General features: G+C 47.3%; 1 protein-coding gene and 1 long non-coding RNA gene across 3 annotated transcripts in view; one reads left to right on the top strand and one right to left on the bottom strand.

Moving 5' to 3' along the window:
• The window catches only part of LOC135912682 (uncharacterized), a 169675-nt gene that overhangs the window by 13017 nt on the left and 140741 nt on the right, over nucleotides 1-15917 (bottom strand). For both annotated transcript variants that reach the window (XM_070522279.1, XM_065445195.2), the window contains 3 exons: nucleotides 12951-13170; nucleotides 9914-10073; nucleotides 120-241 (listed from right to left, as the gene is read on the bottom strand). In XM_070522279.1, the coding sequence (XP_070378380.1) occupies nucleotides 120-241; nucleotides 9914-10073; nucleotides 12951-13170 (502 nt within the window). The remainder of the gene's footprint in view (nucleotides 1-119; nucleotides 242-9913; nucleotides 10074-12950; nucleotides 13171-15917) is intronic.
• LOC139048000 (uncharacterized) overlaps nucleotides 3334-15917 on the top strand; it is a 28446-nt gene continuing 15862 nt past the window's right edge. The window contains exon 1 of the long non-coding RNA XR_011507423.1: nucleotides 3334-3586. This is a non-coding gene — a long non-coding RNA (uncharacterized lncRNA). The remainder of the gene's footprint in view (nucleotides 3587-15917) is intronic.

A 15917-nucleotide genomic window follows, 5' to 3' on the forward strand; every position in this document is an offset into this window, starting at 1 on the left:
CCTGCTAAGCCTATACAGCAGAATGCAACTACAAGACCACGAACTACCACCAAGCGTGCTTTCGCCACGCGTCTGCACAGCATTCAAAGCATAAAAGCGCACGTGTGCGCTCCCCTCACCCGGCAAGCACCTTGAACTGGGCCTCATAGGTGGACCAGGCAGTAGCCTCAGTGAAGGTAGATACGCCCGCTGCCATCACGATGTGCCGGCTCCGGTCTCCTCCCTGCAGCTCCCTCATTTTCTGCGTACGGAATGCACGACAAGGAACACTCAGATCATCCCTGGTTTCCAAGTTGTTGACGGTGAGTTCTGCGAGTTCCTCGTGGCAGACAAAGCAGAACGTGATGTGAGATCACATGCCCCTGATCACGGTTACCTGACGTCCTGGTGCTATAATGTTTCGTTTTTTGCGCGTGAAGATGATGGGCAATAACGAAGAACATATGCGATCCTTCCACCACCACCCCGTTGACCAATTCAAGATGCCCCATTGTCTTTCTTCCGATAATCTTATTGCTTCTATTACGGCAGGCGTCCTGCCGCCTTGATGTCGTGTGGAAGCTGCACCCTGATGGAGTCCGCGTCACCTGTTGTGACGAAACACTCTCCCCCCGAACGCTGCAGGAAGATGCACAGCTTTTGTCTCTACACAGATTCAGCTTATGTCTCCGGTTCAGCCTATTTCAGGAATCCGTCATACATGGACGGTATGAAACGTTGATATTGTTACGGGCCCTACGAAGTCCTGCCTCAACCAGGCAACGTCAATTACGAGATTGTACCCCTCGGCACTGCTTCTTTGACCTCCTCGCTAGCACCGAATTTTGTCCATGTTTCCCGGCTGAAGCCATATTGCCCTTCTATCTATTCCCCTTTATAGCAAGCGCCAGGACAGAGCTTCCGCCGCCGGAGGAATATGTTGCGGAGCGATTCATAGATGGATAAACGCGAGGATTAGCAGAGCGATGAAGACGATGAGGAGCACGCTTGCACGTGAGCCGGATCAGACATCTTCTCTTGCTCTAGATTTATTTGTAAATATTCTGTAGAAACATCCTTCCCCACATCTCACCTCCATCACAGTACCGTATGTGATAGTTTACCCGTAAGAAATTTTAAAGAATTCAAAATGCTTTAGTTTCGTTCTCTAGGTAACCTTATGACTTTTATTACGCATTTCGCATGAGCTACAGTGCCCATGCAAACTTATTGTAAGGCTATTCTGGCCGAAGAGTAATGTAACTTCGTTAGATATCTATCCATCTATATATATATATATATATATATATATATATATATATATATATATATATATATATATATATATATATATATATATATATATATATCGTGTTCGTCGAACAGGCGCCCCAAACTCAGTAATCCCGCCACAAGCCCGCACCACTACGTTCCTGCAGTTATTCTTCGTCCGAACTGCCCGAAACTGGAATGGCCTTCCCAGACAAACTGCACTCGTACGCGATACAGCGCACTTTAGATCTGCCATCCAGTGTTCTGACTCATGTCTAATTTCATCATCGTCATTCCAGCCTTTTGCGTGTCCACCCCGCATGTAATGTCGTATTTGCACCCTTGATGTATTATTAAACAAAAAATTATATATATATATATATATATATATATGCAGCTTTGATGAGATTGTGTTGGCACTGCTACATAAGTTAAATAATCCAGGAAATAATCAATGGAACTTTGTCTTCTTATTTCCAATGTCTTCTCTTCTTTAGGTACAGCATTTTGCGGGGTCATGCGTACTGCATAAGCACGTTATATTAAAGACTACCCGTCTTGGTGAGGCAGTGGCTTTGGCGTTGCATTGCTAAGCCCGAGGGCAGGGGATCGAATTCGAAGCATGTCGGATGCATTTCAATGAAGGCGATGTGCAACCACGACCGTGTACCGTGCATTGCGCGCACGTTAAAGCACCCCAGCTTCTCAAAATTATTCTGCGGCTATCCCCCCTGCCCCGCTGCCCTATGCCTCATAATCATATCGTGGTTCTGGCACCTAAAGCCCAATAACCTATTTCTTTAAATAAAATAAAAGTTCAGTAATACCGCGCAGGGGACAGCAATTGCTGCGCAGTTCTTGCGCCCCATTCTTATGCTATGTTTGGTCTAGCATACAATGTGAATGATTTCGTGAAGTCTTGGAGGCCTTTGTCTGGACATTGTATTCAGATTATGACTGCGGTTCAGCTTAATAAGTTCTTCACACATGGATGATATGAAATGTTGATATTGAATGAGGTAGTTTATCATATAGGAACGTGCGGTCTGTAAAATTTTGTGCATGAATGAACAGGTTACAAAGCTGCCCCATTAGTAAGGATTCGAGTATAACATATTTAAGTTGATTCGACTCGGTGGTAAAAAAAAGATAGATTCTGAGTTTTTTTTTTTCCTGGCGAAAGTAACAATATCATTATGAGGCATGCGTCAATGGGAAACTCCGGACCGATTTTGCCCACCTGAGCTTCTTAATCGTGAGCCTACAATTAAATAAACCTGTGCTTTTGCAGCTGACCCCTCATCAAAATGCGACCGCTTCCGCGGGGTATTGAGCCTTTGACCATCGCGCTCAGCAGCTAAACACCATAGCCTCGAATCCATGTCGTTATGCTCTTTCATTGAACATATGCATTGTAACTTTCCTTAACCAGAGCTTTTTAGTGCCTTACTTCTACTTGTATACTTTTACAACAGAGAGTATTTAATGCACTTACGCTGTTTTGTGTGTTCTGAGCGGTAACACTGAACTGAATAATTGAGCCCGACCAATAGGATTTTAACTTCTGTTCTCACTGTGGCGGTTGTGGCCGTATGCAACACCATTCGCTCTTACCATTCTTGGCCCTACCCATCTCGAATACAGGCGCATTTCGTCGAGAGGGCCAAGTTTTCATCTGCTTGGCGCATGTTACGTGGAATGTATTCTGGATATTGCGTCCCAACGTTCACTTCATGCTACGTGGTGGTTGCACCTTGAGTCCCGGGGCTGCATTTTTAGAAGGATCTCCCATTCCAAAGCATATTCGCATTTACATCACATACCATCCATTTTGGTACCTGTCTAGCTTCACGATCAACGCCCCCAGTCATGGGCCTGCAGTAAATTCCATGCAGATTCTTTTGATATAAAAAATACGCTTATGGAAGGTATTTCATTGGTTTCACGTCTCATCCAGTTCAGCAGGCTCAGCCAATCAAAGAGCACGGAAAGCAATATTGTCAAGGGCTCTCGTAACAAAGTTCAAGAAGAACGCGAATGACACCATGGAGACAGAGAGTAGAGAAAGAAGATGACGTTCGGCTGGCTGCGCCTGTACTGATTCGGGAAATCGCGAATCATCCCGATAGATCTGCCTACCATTTCTAAATAAACGTGTTATGTGTAGCCATTGGTAGAACGGGGCGGGACACCTTTCCCGAACCTGCGACAGTGACGTCAGTTCAAGAGCTTCGCAGAAGCCACCGCCTCGCCGGACTTTTGTCGTCGCCCACCACCATGCCGAAAGACTGAGATACGGCAGGACCAGCTCCTATTAAGCACTACCGAGAGCCAGGTATGTTCTTCGCAAAGGCGGGAGAAGATGTCAGTGAGTGGCTCACCTATTATAAATGAGTAAGCCAGTACAACCATTGGAATGTTGCCTTCCACCTGAGAAACGTTGTTTCCTTTTCGGTCGATACGGCGATAGTTTGGTATCACAGCCATGCGAACGGCAGACTAAGCCGTTCGTTATCACAGCCGTTATCAGCCATGCGAACGGGCTAACTACGCGGACCTGCTCCGTTCAGCAGCTCAAAAAGCGGTTTGTCGATTGCGATGGTAAGAAGGGACGAGTGGAATTAACGACAGCTTAGAGGCCTCAGATCTCCGGAAGCACTTGCACCACCTACATTCAGGAAGTTCTCAAACTGTACAAGACAGTAACCCCTTCAATGTCGGAAGACGATGAATCGGGGTACCTTCTAAAGGGAATCGCAGAAGGTGTGCATAGCTTAGTCATTGCAAAAGACAACCTGAACACCGTATCAGATGTGAATGGCTCTGCCGTATCTTTGAAACGCTGATGATTTTGTCGAATTACACCGAAATTCAGACGGCTGCCTAACGTGGCGACTGCGGCTAGTGTCGACACGATTTCCCCAACATATGTGTCATTCGCCATTTGGCAGGTTGTCCGTTAGGAGCTCCTTTAGCGCGAATAATAAGCGCGTTATACGGTGACACATTACAGCTGTTGCGCTTTCCCAGATGCCTTTTGTGCGACCCCATCGATTCCTTGGCAGCACTCGGTAGACACTGCAGGCTTTAACTGTTGTAGAGACTGACTGCTGCATTTATAAGCTGCCAAACCAATCTATCACGGTGATTTGGACCGACGAATTCATCAGCACACGCGCAACGTTCGTTCTCGTAGAACAGCCACTGTCTCTGACTTGTAAGGAACGAATTTCGTTAGTATGAACGTACGGAGCGGCTGAGCATTCTCATCAATATCCCTAAGTTCCCCCTCTGCCCGTATGCTACAGCTCTCCCACACTAGGTCGCATATCTAGATACTGTAACCAACGTCGACCTTCGGGCTTTGTGTAATCGACGCGACGTATAGGGCACCGTGGTCGTATCTTATGCACTGAACAGCCAGAGAACTCCGCACTAGGCGGTCCCTTCCTAGAAGAAAGGCCACGTAACTGTACCTTACCAAGCTACTTTGGAGATGAAAGGACCCGCAACCGTTCAGCTGATTTCGGTCGCACTCTGACGCAGCTTTCCGAGTGCACCGATTACCCTCTCCCCGGCGGCGCATCACATCGTCATCTAAACGGCGCCGCTTGGCGTCACCCCTGCCGGAAAACTAGCCAGAGTGGTCGATAACGGTTTGGTCACTGGAAAATTCTTGCAGCCGACTGAGATACCTCCGACTATTTTACGCTGAAGAATAGAGCGCATGTGTTTTGTCACAGTGTGCCTACCATGGCTTTATTCGACACGGGCGCAAATGTTTCCGTCATGAGTGTCGTGATTGAAAATCTTCTGGGACGCAAGGTCATGTTCCGTTGGTACCAGCGCAAAAGTTCTGATGGAGTTATTGCTCACTCATTATATCGGACTGGGGCCCTATAACGCAAAACTACTCCAATATGTTTTTATTCCAATCTCCTGTGGTCAAATTCGCGTAACCGCCGACGCAAGCATCGGGTGGTCACCCGCAGAGTTGTCTCAACAAACCTATCAAACGCTCTCCTCGTTCATGGGAGGTCACTTTTGTTTGTTTGAAAAACGAGTAACATTGGCTACACTGAGCGGCTTGTCTTATCTTATTGGCTCACAAGAGGCGAGAAGCACGCTCAAGTGTAGAGGGATTCGTTGGGGCCGAGCCACTGCACTGAATATCGACAACCGGATGAAGAGGGTGGTACCGGCGTCTGCGATTGGTCCGCTTTCCCTTACTTAGCTTGCGGTGGTTCGTCGACAATCACGGCGGCATGCAACGGAAGCTTGAGAATGACGCTAAAACGGATCGTCAGCAAAGAAGGGTTGGCAGAACGAGTTCGTAAACGTGCGAAAAGTGCTTGAAAGTGTTACATGGCCACGCAAAAAGTTTTATTACACCAAAATAAACCCATGCTCTCCGGCAGGTGCGAGTAGTCAGTGCCTGAGCGATTGGTGGCAGCCATCTTTTATTCCTTTCAGAACGGGACAGCCTGCGGCTATTCAGATAAACATTCAGTTTTTTTGGCATATTAACGCCTCTTTAACGCGTACACGTCACTTTGACGCAGTGAACTTTCGCGGTTTTGTGGCGTCGCGTGAAAGGCAGGTGAAGTGGGCGCAGCCCGAAAACTTTTGACCAATAGCCGAGGTCTAATGGCGCGAAGGCACCGAATCAGAAATACCTATTTTTCTTTTCTTCTTTGCAGTATTGCATAATCAGTGGGTTCACATCCTATAAGATGGGGAGGTACCGCGGTTTTCTTGACGTTGCATGACAAACAGGTGAAGTGGGCGTGGTCCAAAAAAGTGTTTGACCAATCACGGAGGGCTGATTGCAGAATTGGAATTAGAAAAGTTAGGAATAGTTTTAGGTTATAGCGCCACTGGTGTTTGCAATGTGAATGTTTCCCTGGGTGGTCGAGTTTTTTATACGCAGTTTACTGTTCTTCGTTGTTCCACCCACGATGTGATTCTAGAGATCGACTTTTTACAATTGTGCAGCGCCAATGTTGACTGCCCAGCGGGAGAACTCAGCGTGGATCGAAGTGTTTCATCTGTGATGTCGTAAGACTCGCCCTGTCAAGTGAATGTGCCTTGTGCTTCCGAAGTTCCAGCAGTGCTCACTTTATCCGCGAGGCGTATTTCTGTTGTCTGTTCTGGTCGCAACCCGTTTGATGCTGCAGCTGATGCTGCACAGTCGGCATCACCCTTGTGTGGAGCGTGCGAACGGCCGCCGCCGGGGCGCTCTGGCGACACTCAGCGACATCTAACGTAGCTGCTGGGCTCTATATAACAAGTGTCTGGGCGCGCGTGACCGACGCATCTAATCTTGGGACCAGCCATTACCGTTAGAGGTCACTGGCTGGCTCCGGAGTGCCCCGGCGGCCGCCGTTCGCGCGCTCTACACAAGGGGGACGCCGACTGTACATGTGAACTGCCTAAAGAAAAATGTGTTGGTTGCTCATTGAATGGTATCCAGACATGTACACTACAAACAGATGCACATCGCGTGGCGAGGTTGCCACACTAAATCACATGCTATGGGACTGTCAGGACCTAACAAACAAGTCGGGCAGTGCCGACCCTTCCACCGCCAGCCTCCAGTCCCGCCGGATGACCGCACTGCTCAGCTCTGACCTCACAGCACAACTCTGGGCCGTCCAGCGAGCCGAGGAAGCCGCTTCGAGACAAGGTCTCGGAACCGCGTCCGCGGCGGGTGCCCAGACCCACTAAAAGACGCCGGACTCAAATCTTTCTGATTTGAAATAAAAGTTTACGCTCTCTCATTGAATGTTATCGGTATTGAATGGTAGCTGAGGATTGTGGGCTATAAGTTATTCCACTGAAGTTGCGCTGCTGTATCAAGGCTTTAGGTTTGCCACATATCAAGACCACTGGTCGGTACCCGTGGCAGTGCTTACAGAACTTCCAGGCCCAGAAGCCAATAACATGCGTTGTGGAATCGAAGATCCTTTCCATGGTCGCTAAATCACTCGGTCACCCAGAGCGTCAGACATTGGTGGTCCTCCTAGCGAAACATTGCTCGGTATTCGACTTTGCGCCGTACAACTGCCTGCCATCGATCCCTGCTTTGAGAACTGGTCATCGCATCAACACAGGATCTGGCCAACCGGTTCGACAAGAAGCCTATTCTGTATCTTCCTCAAAGCGCAAGATCATCAGCGATCAAATTGAAGAAATGCTAAGCAAAAGACTCGTTCCAGAATCACTTAGCGCTTGGGCAGCACCAGTGATATCGGCAAAAGAGATAGACGGTACGTGGTGATTCTGTGTTGATTACCGCTCCATAAACGCCATTAATAAACAAGACGTTTACCCGCTTCCGCGAACTGACAACGCAATCGCTTGCCGTTTTGCCACCCTTAGCTTGTCCTCTGTTGGTCCACGGTCAGGTAACTGGGAAATTCTATGCACATTGCCGATAGAAAAAAAAAACAATTTGCAACGCACCGCAGTTATTTTAATCCAATGTCATGCCTTTTGGGGTATGTAACGTGCCCGCAACGTTAGAAAAGTTCATAGACACTATGCGCGGGGCTCGAAATGGGAAGTTTGCACGCACTACCTGGACAACGTTGTTATCTTTGGGCGGACATTTAATGAGCGTAACAAGCATATGGAGTTGGTGCTGAACTGCTTGGGGAAAGCTGGCCTTGTCCTCAATTCTAAGAGCTGCCATTTTAGTGAACGACAAGCTCTTGTGCCGGGACATCAGGTCGATGAAAGAGACATACGACCAGATCCGCGAAAGACTGCGGCTGTAAAAGCATTTAAGCAACCTCGTGGTAGCCAGTAGTTAAGAAATTTGTTAGACTTATGCTCATACTTTCACCAATTCATTCCAAAACTTGCTAATGCGACCCATCCTCTTACGCGCCTTCCCCAGAAAGGCGTTATGCTTTAGTGAACCACAGAGCGTGACTACTTCTTTCGCCCATTAAAGTCCCTCTTGACGTCGCAGCCTATTCTTCCCCGCTTCGATCCATCAGCCCTAACAGAAGTTGACACCGACGCGAGTGGTGTTGGCATCGGCGCGGTGCTCGTTCAAGATATCCGCGAAAGTGAGCTGGTCATCTCGCACGCCAGCCGCTGCGTCATTGACTCTGAACGCAGTTTCAGTGGCCCTGAGCCAGAGTGCTTGGCGGCCATCACGCTGCAATGATTTCCTGCATAGTTCTATGGGCGTCCCTGCACGGTGGTCACACACTAGGCGTCACTGTGCCGGCTCGAGAATCTTCGGGATCCTCTTGGTGAACTCGCCCATTGCTCCCCCCCCCCCCCGTCTACAGGAGTACTGTTATGTTTCCTACATGAGCGCTCGACGACACGCTGATACTGATTCTCTTACTCGGATGCCACTTCCGTCGACTGAACGTGAAACTCGTAACTTCGATCCATACATCGCTTCTTTATCGGCAGGATTTCCTGCTACCTATATTTATATCTGATATTTAATATTTAAGCAACAGAAGGCCGACAGCTACCAGCCACTATTCGCGGCCGCTCGCAAGCCTTTAAAATATAGCAGTTTTTGCCTACGTGGTCGCGTCGAATAAAAGAGCGCTACTCGACCGCGCGCTACCTTTTAGTTGTCTCCAAGAGCCTCCGTTTTCAGTACTGTGCACCATGCACGACGGTCCAAAATTCAGGCCATCTCGAGTCCACGCGAACACTCTACCGTGACCAGCCGTGGTTGCTCAGTGGCTATGGTGTTAGGCTGCTGAGCACGAGGTCGCGGGATCAAATCCCGGCCACGGCGGCCGCATTTCGATGGGGGCGAAATGCGAAAACGCCCGTGTACTTAGATTTAGGTGCACGTTAAAAAACCCCAGGTGGTCGAAAGTTCCGGAGTCCTCCACTACGGCGTGCCTCATAATCAGAAAGTGGTTTTGGCACGTAAAACCCCATAATTTAACATTCTACCGTGAACAAGGCCGCTCTTACTGGCCAGAGATACGTCACGATACTGAGCGTTACGTCGCCAGATGCACCGAATTCCAGCGTTTCAAGCAACCTCCAAACACACCGCATGGTCTTCTTCGGCCTAGTTCCACCTTCTTGCACCCCTTTTGAAAAAGTTGGTACAGATCTCCGGGGCCCCTTCCCACAATCGTCGAGCGGCAATCGTTGGATTATTGTGTGTGTAGATCACCTGACCCGTTATTGTGAGACGGCAGCGCTGCCATCGGCCACAGCAAAAGGAGTTGGCCTTTTCTAAGTAACTTGCGTCATTATCCGGCATAAGCTTCCTCGAATAACAATCAGCGATCATGAGCGACAATTTACCACAAATGTTGCCACTAGGTAAACGCTTTGCGCTTATGTATATCTGTAAAAGAATTAATTTCGAATGCATTCCATTACATTGCCCATTTCAGTAGATAGTTCAGCGCACGCGTTTCCGCATATTTAATTTGCCACCACAAGGTATAAACACCTGAAGCCGTAATACGTTGTAAAAAGTTTACAACATAACTCTATAGTTGTGCCGTAATGAAGTTACATCGATGGGGCAAAACCTTTGCATTGCAATCGGAACGATTCTGTTGACTGCCCGCTTTAAAATCTGACACCCTAGAAACCGGCTTAAAGCACTTAAATATCGAAGTTTTTTCCGGGCCCGGTGATGCATAGTCGTTATCCTTACCGGAATTGCACTTCGTACCGCTGTAACCAGGTAGTGCAGATAGGCGGCACGTGTCATGACATTCAGGATGCCGTAGTGTTTGATGCTGGTGCCAGTGGCCAGCTCTCTGAGTTCCTTGCGTACCATAGGACTGTCCAGGAAGGTCATATTATAGGCGTACCTGAGGCGGTAATAAAAATAAAGTTCACATTCAAATATTCAAAGCTCGAAGTCAGGGCCTGCTGCGACTTCCCTATTGATATAGGCGCAGAACATCGAAATACTCGTCCTACACGCCATCATCACGTAATAGATCTCCATTAAGTTTGTACATAGCGCAAGCCATACAACAGGAAGCTTCGTGGGAGTGTTCCACCTGACGCAGACACAATTCGCCGGGTTTGCCCCGGGCAGGGCGGGTGCTGCGGCAGAGGCTCAACTCCAGATACGCAGTCACAACGCAAGTGTTCGAGGGTTGGCGACAGGACTGGCCATTAAGAGGGAGAGCTCCATTTTCTTCTAAATAGAGTTCCTTTCATGGCATGAAACCGGCCCTTCTAAATGTCTGCATAGACAAAGAAGCGCCAAAGCAGCGTATCCTTGTGACCTGGTCACGTTACTGACTACAGGCTATTTCTTTTGGGGGTGCCAGCGCGACGCTCAGCACAGGGACCTCGAATGGAAGATGGTGAAAGGGTCACCATGCAATGATAACTTCATCCTAGCGACCAAATCAGTAGACTCCGAGAGGGTCATTCTGGACTTGCCCTTGGGTTTTGCCGAGAACGCTCCCGCCCATCCCGCCTCCTCATTCTAAACAACATAATAGGCCTTTGTGCGAACCATTGCTGAAAGCAACTGGTTATCCTTATGTGGATGAAAAGTCACTGTATTTATGTATTTATGGACATTGATCATTCACAAAAACTGCCGAATATGGTCACATATCAGGGAACTGAAGACGGCAAGGTCTGTCATCACTGCTAGGAACTACAGCAGTCTTCGATTCCCGCCCCATGATGGCGAGCACATTAAAGTAATATTTGTGCTTCCTGACCTCGAAGGAAAAACATATATAATGCCTATTCCCCAATCCACCTTAAGCTTCAACTTCAGCTTCAATGCATGCCTTTATGAATGTCAAATGTAAATGCATTCCTTGAGTAATAACATACGCTGCAGAACGTGCAGTATCACGACCATACGCGAAAGGAAGGTAAGCATCTTGGAAAGAGGAGGAAACGAGATAAGAGTTTCTCGTGACATTAACACATGTGGAGACTGCTGTATGGAGGACAGCAAGTACTTGCGGTTAAAATTATACAGGTAAGTAGGAGCAGGGAAGTAGGTCGCATATGTATAAAGTTCAAATGTACCTATGTACCAATGGTACCAATGTACCAATATTCGCACCTGGTAACGCAAACATCATCGAGGTTACTAATTGGGTACATAGAGTTATGAGAAAATGCAGGCGTGGGAGCAAGGGAAGAGGCGAGGGAAAATATTAGCTCAAGATCACAGAAAAAGGCCTTCATTTTGCAGCCCACACTGCTAGGCCCATGGCGGTAACGATAATAAAGTCCTTTCTGTTGTCTGCCTTGTTTTTGCTGCCGTGTAGAGTGACCGGCAACCGCGGCAGGAAATACAGGAGTATACTGCAAACGCGGCTGCTTCTGGGCTAGTTCGTTCGTATAGGTTATGCCCACTCAGCAGAATGCAGTTACAAGTCCTCTCGAAGCGTGCGTACTTCGACCAGATAGCGCAGTGGTCTGCAGTCATTCAATGGTCCGTAAATATATTTATAGCAGCATAGGCAAGTATATTACGTCCATGCCCAGCACACTCTTTCAGCAATCAAAGACGACGTGGTCACTCCTTGCTTAGAATTCCCACCTGTCCCGCTTCTTGCGATCATAGGCATTTGCGCTTCCTTCTTGCGATTTGCTGCTACCCGTTCGGTAGACTGTCCCTCATGTGTCAAAAGATGAAAAGCGACTAATCTATCCTAAGTCACATGCATGCCCCAAGAATAAGTACAGCACATCAACTGCGTCCGCATACGTCTTTTCGCAGATGTCCGCCCAACCACGGCGCCACTAAGTTTTGCGTGCCTTTGCATGTCACAAACGGCGTGTCATCACCTGGTACCTGATACCAGATTTTTAGTCAGTCTAGGCGTATTTATGCAGTAACATTTTTCGAAGCCAACGAATAATGTTCTCTCAAACTTTTCTGCGTTTTGTGGAAAGTACGCAGGACACCTTTTACTGCTCATCCGCAAGCGTGATAGTTGTGTTATGATGATCCTATATAATTAATTAATTGAATAACTAGTTATATAATAATTATTTGTTTAGTTAATTAATTAGTTATTTAAGTAGTTAATCGATTAATTGATTAATTTGCTCGTTCGTCAGAATTAATCTCTAAAGCGACACTACAGCAACATGGAAAACCCCGGTGGATGGTTCTTGCCTGATTTAGGTCATTTTGGCTTAACATTCACGGTACTATAAGAATACGACTGTTTTGTGAATTCCGTTCTCCCCTAAATACGGCCACCGCAGCCCACAATAAAGCAGTTAACATCGAGTTCTGCATCATGATGTCCTAGCCACTTTACCAAAGCGGCACGTGCTCTTGTTCATAGAATCAAGGACGCGTTTATTGGTGCAGAGCAATACGTAAGCGCATATGTGCCACATGAGCGTGCGGTAATCATGCGTAGCCAGTGTCAGACTCAGTGGAGATTTTGTGCCATACAATGGGCCGTCCACATAGCGTGGCACTAAAACTGACTACAAGCTTCGGATGCTGTACTGCGCCCCGCTTTCCATCTCGATCCTGCAAAACACAAGGGAATCTATGGGATCATGTCCTTCCTAACAAAGTTCGGGTCCCTGCAGAGTGGACCAGGATACCCACCGGGGAGTCCAGCGTTACTCCTGATCACGCCAAGTCGCGGGTTCTCATTCAGTGAGGCAACATACTCGACAACGGGAAGGTAAAACATGCCCGTCTGCGCAACGTCTAAATATAGAGAATGGCGACTAACAGCATGTCGAAGGAGATGCCAGCCGGGTAGTCCGCGAACTCCTCCTCTTTCATGGTGCGTACAAAGTCCGTCCAGGCGCCAGGGCCGTCTGAGGCGTGCAGGACACCGTCCGAGACCAAGACGTGCGTGAAGAACACGTAGCTGCACAACCCCGCCGGAGGGAACGTGCTGAACGCGACGCCCTTGCTGCCCACGGTGCACAACAGGGGCATCCTAGTCGCTGCACGGGGTAGCAGAGGCGGAGAAACGCAGTTTTGCAATGTCCACCTCCAACTACTGGCGTATCCGGTGGATCGACAAGTTGACTGATTATGAAGTAAATAAAGGATTGACCGAGTGAGTGTCTCATTTATTCCCTAATACCGAATGATCACGTTTACCATACCAGATGAACACTGTTGCTCAGAAAGGTGCTTAAGCAAGAGGGTTCTGAAAAAACTTCAACCACAAGGAGGGCAGAGTAACGTAGGTATTGCGTTCCGCCAACATTGGAATGCGGTAGCCGAGGCCTGGAGCTGCACGCACTGACTCTTGTTGAAGGGTACAATGCCATCGGCATGCGGAGCTTTTTTGGGAGCCTAACAAATAAACACACCCTAATTCCAAAAAAAAAAATAGAAAGCTGCATCAATCTCTGCGCTTTTTTTCCAGGCAGAGTAGTTACGTCGCTACGGTACCTTAGCGACACAGAATTAGTACGCTTATCATTATATAGCCCCATTGGCCTATACCTACAGCGAGTCTGGGACATTTAACGCGGTTAATCCCTTGCCAAACCTAGTAGGTCTTCGTATACTAGCATATTAAACTCTAAAGACTTACTCTGCGTTTCTGTTTGCCATAAGCACTTCATATATAATACTCGACTTTTACAATCGTTGTTTCTATGCGTACGCGCGCACGCATGCGTTTCATTTCTTTTCTGTTTATAGTTTTTTTTCTCTATTTTTCTTGATTTTGCTGATGTTTACAGCCGTGGAAAACTTGATCGTCATGTATGGGTATGGCTATGACTGAACTTGCCGAAAACTCGCAACACGGTGAGCTGTCCCCAAGCTTCGCAACTTTCACCAGGCTGACGAGATTTGGCTGGTGGGCAACGCAAACACAAGGTCTTTAATTATGCTTACAGTATTGCAGTGTTTTTTCGCTAACCCCTGTTAAGATATTGCAATAAGCAAAATTTAAACTACAACCTTATCTAACTGTCTTTAAGGTAACGCAACAACGGTTTCTCTAACGGCTTATAACAAAAGCCTCTGCTTCGATCTCTCATCTCAGCAGCCTCGATTTGTGCTACGTCACAGGAGTCCCTGTCAGGGATGAGCTTGAGCAGGACAGCCACTGTGATGTGCTGCGAAGCGAGTTCTTAAAGACCCTAAGGCTGGGCGCGCAAAGAATAGTTTCATATTACACGAAAGGTACATGGTAATGAATCACTAACTAGCCCAGTCAGCCGCCCTACTGAACAATTCACGGTGGCCTACGTGGGATAGGTCGTTTAAAGCTTGTTCGCTGAAACCTAACCGTTATACTCGAACGTGCCATAGCGCATGTTTTCATGCTTTTTTTTATGTTGCAAGTCTCCATCACACTACGAACGTCTGTACCGTTTTATCTACTTGTTAACGTAAAAAAAAATCACAACTACAGCTGCTCGAAAGAAGCAGCTTCACGGCAAATTGAAGTGTGATTCTGCAAGGTCGTACGTGTGTCGGGGCCGAGCTCTTCCTTTGTTTTCTAAAACGGATAGCTTTCTTTGCCTGTTTAGCCTCTTCTCGTGATTGATAATTGTTCGACGCATGATGCTCAAATTTACCAAGGAAAACGTACGTATGTACGTACAGCCGCCCTGATTTTTAATAATATAGCGCGAGCGTCGACTGAACTGCTGGTGAGCGCCTTATAACGGCGATAAGCGTGCAACAAGGCGAGAGTTCGCGCACGAGCAAGAAGAAAGGGCGTCGTCTGCTACGCTGTTCCGCCTTGTTGCACGCTTATCGCCGTTATAAGGCGCTCACCAGCAGTTCAGTCAACGCTCGCGCTATATTATTAAAAATCAGGGCGGCTGTACGTACGTACGTACGTTCGTTCGTTCGTTCGTTCGCTCGCTCGCTCGCTCGTTCATTCGTTCGTTCGTTCGTTCGTTCGTTCGTTCGTTCGTTCATTCGTTCGTTCGTTCGTTCGTTCGTTCGTTCGTTCGTTCGTTCGTTCGTTCGTTCGTTCGTTCGTTCGTTCGTTCGTTCGTTCGTTCGTTCGTTCGTTCGTTCGTTCGGTCGCTCGTTCTTTCGCTCGTTCGTTCGTTTTTTATTTATTTATTTATTTGTTTGGTTATTTTTTTATGGTTTGCAATGATCAAGATCAGAGCTGAAAAGGTTTGCAAAGATCAGAGCTGAAAATGCATCAAACTTAGTGTTGGTATTTTTGGCAGAATATTTCACTTATTACTTATTCAAAGGCTATCTCCCTGAATGTAGCAATTCCGTGAAAATCAAATGTCATTATGATTCTTGAAAGAAACGTATTTTTTGCGCACAGACTCTCATTAAATGTAGGCACATTCCGTTGGAATATCGCTGAGGGATCAAATGCGGTTAGGTGCCGAACTCTAGACTGGGCCCCACACAGGTTGCTTCTTATACCGGGTGCAAATACTTACTGCGATATGCGTAAATTAGGAAGTTCATCAGGAAATCACGTGAAGAAGAGAACATTTGAGAAAGTTGAATTTACATCTGGCACAAGCCGCATATAATGGGCGTGCTTTGTTGAACATAAGTAACTGGAACGCCAATGCATTTCGCCCGACACTATCAAAATTATTTCAAATCTGGTGCAGTCGAGAAAATACATTCCAAATGAATACGCCTTGCAAGCTCACCGGCTGTAATTCGTACATATTACATGCGCGTGATGTACCTAGCCTAAAAAGTAATTGTGTTAGTTATTTAATTAATTCTTTAATTA

Source organism: Dermacentor albipictus, chromosome 7, assembly GCF_038994185.2.
Source record: "Dermacentor albipictus isolate Rhodes 1998 colony chromosome 7, USDA_Dalb.pri_finalv2, whole genome shotgun sequence".
Lineage (NCBI taxonomy): Eukaryota > Metazoa > Arthropoda > Arachnida > Ixodida > Ixodidae > Dermacentor > Dermacentor albipictus.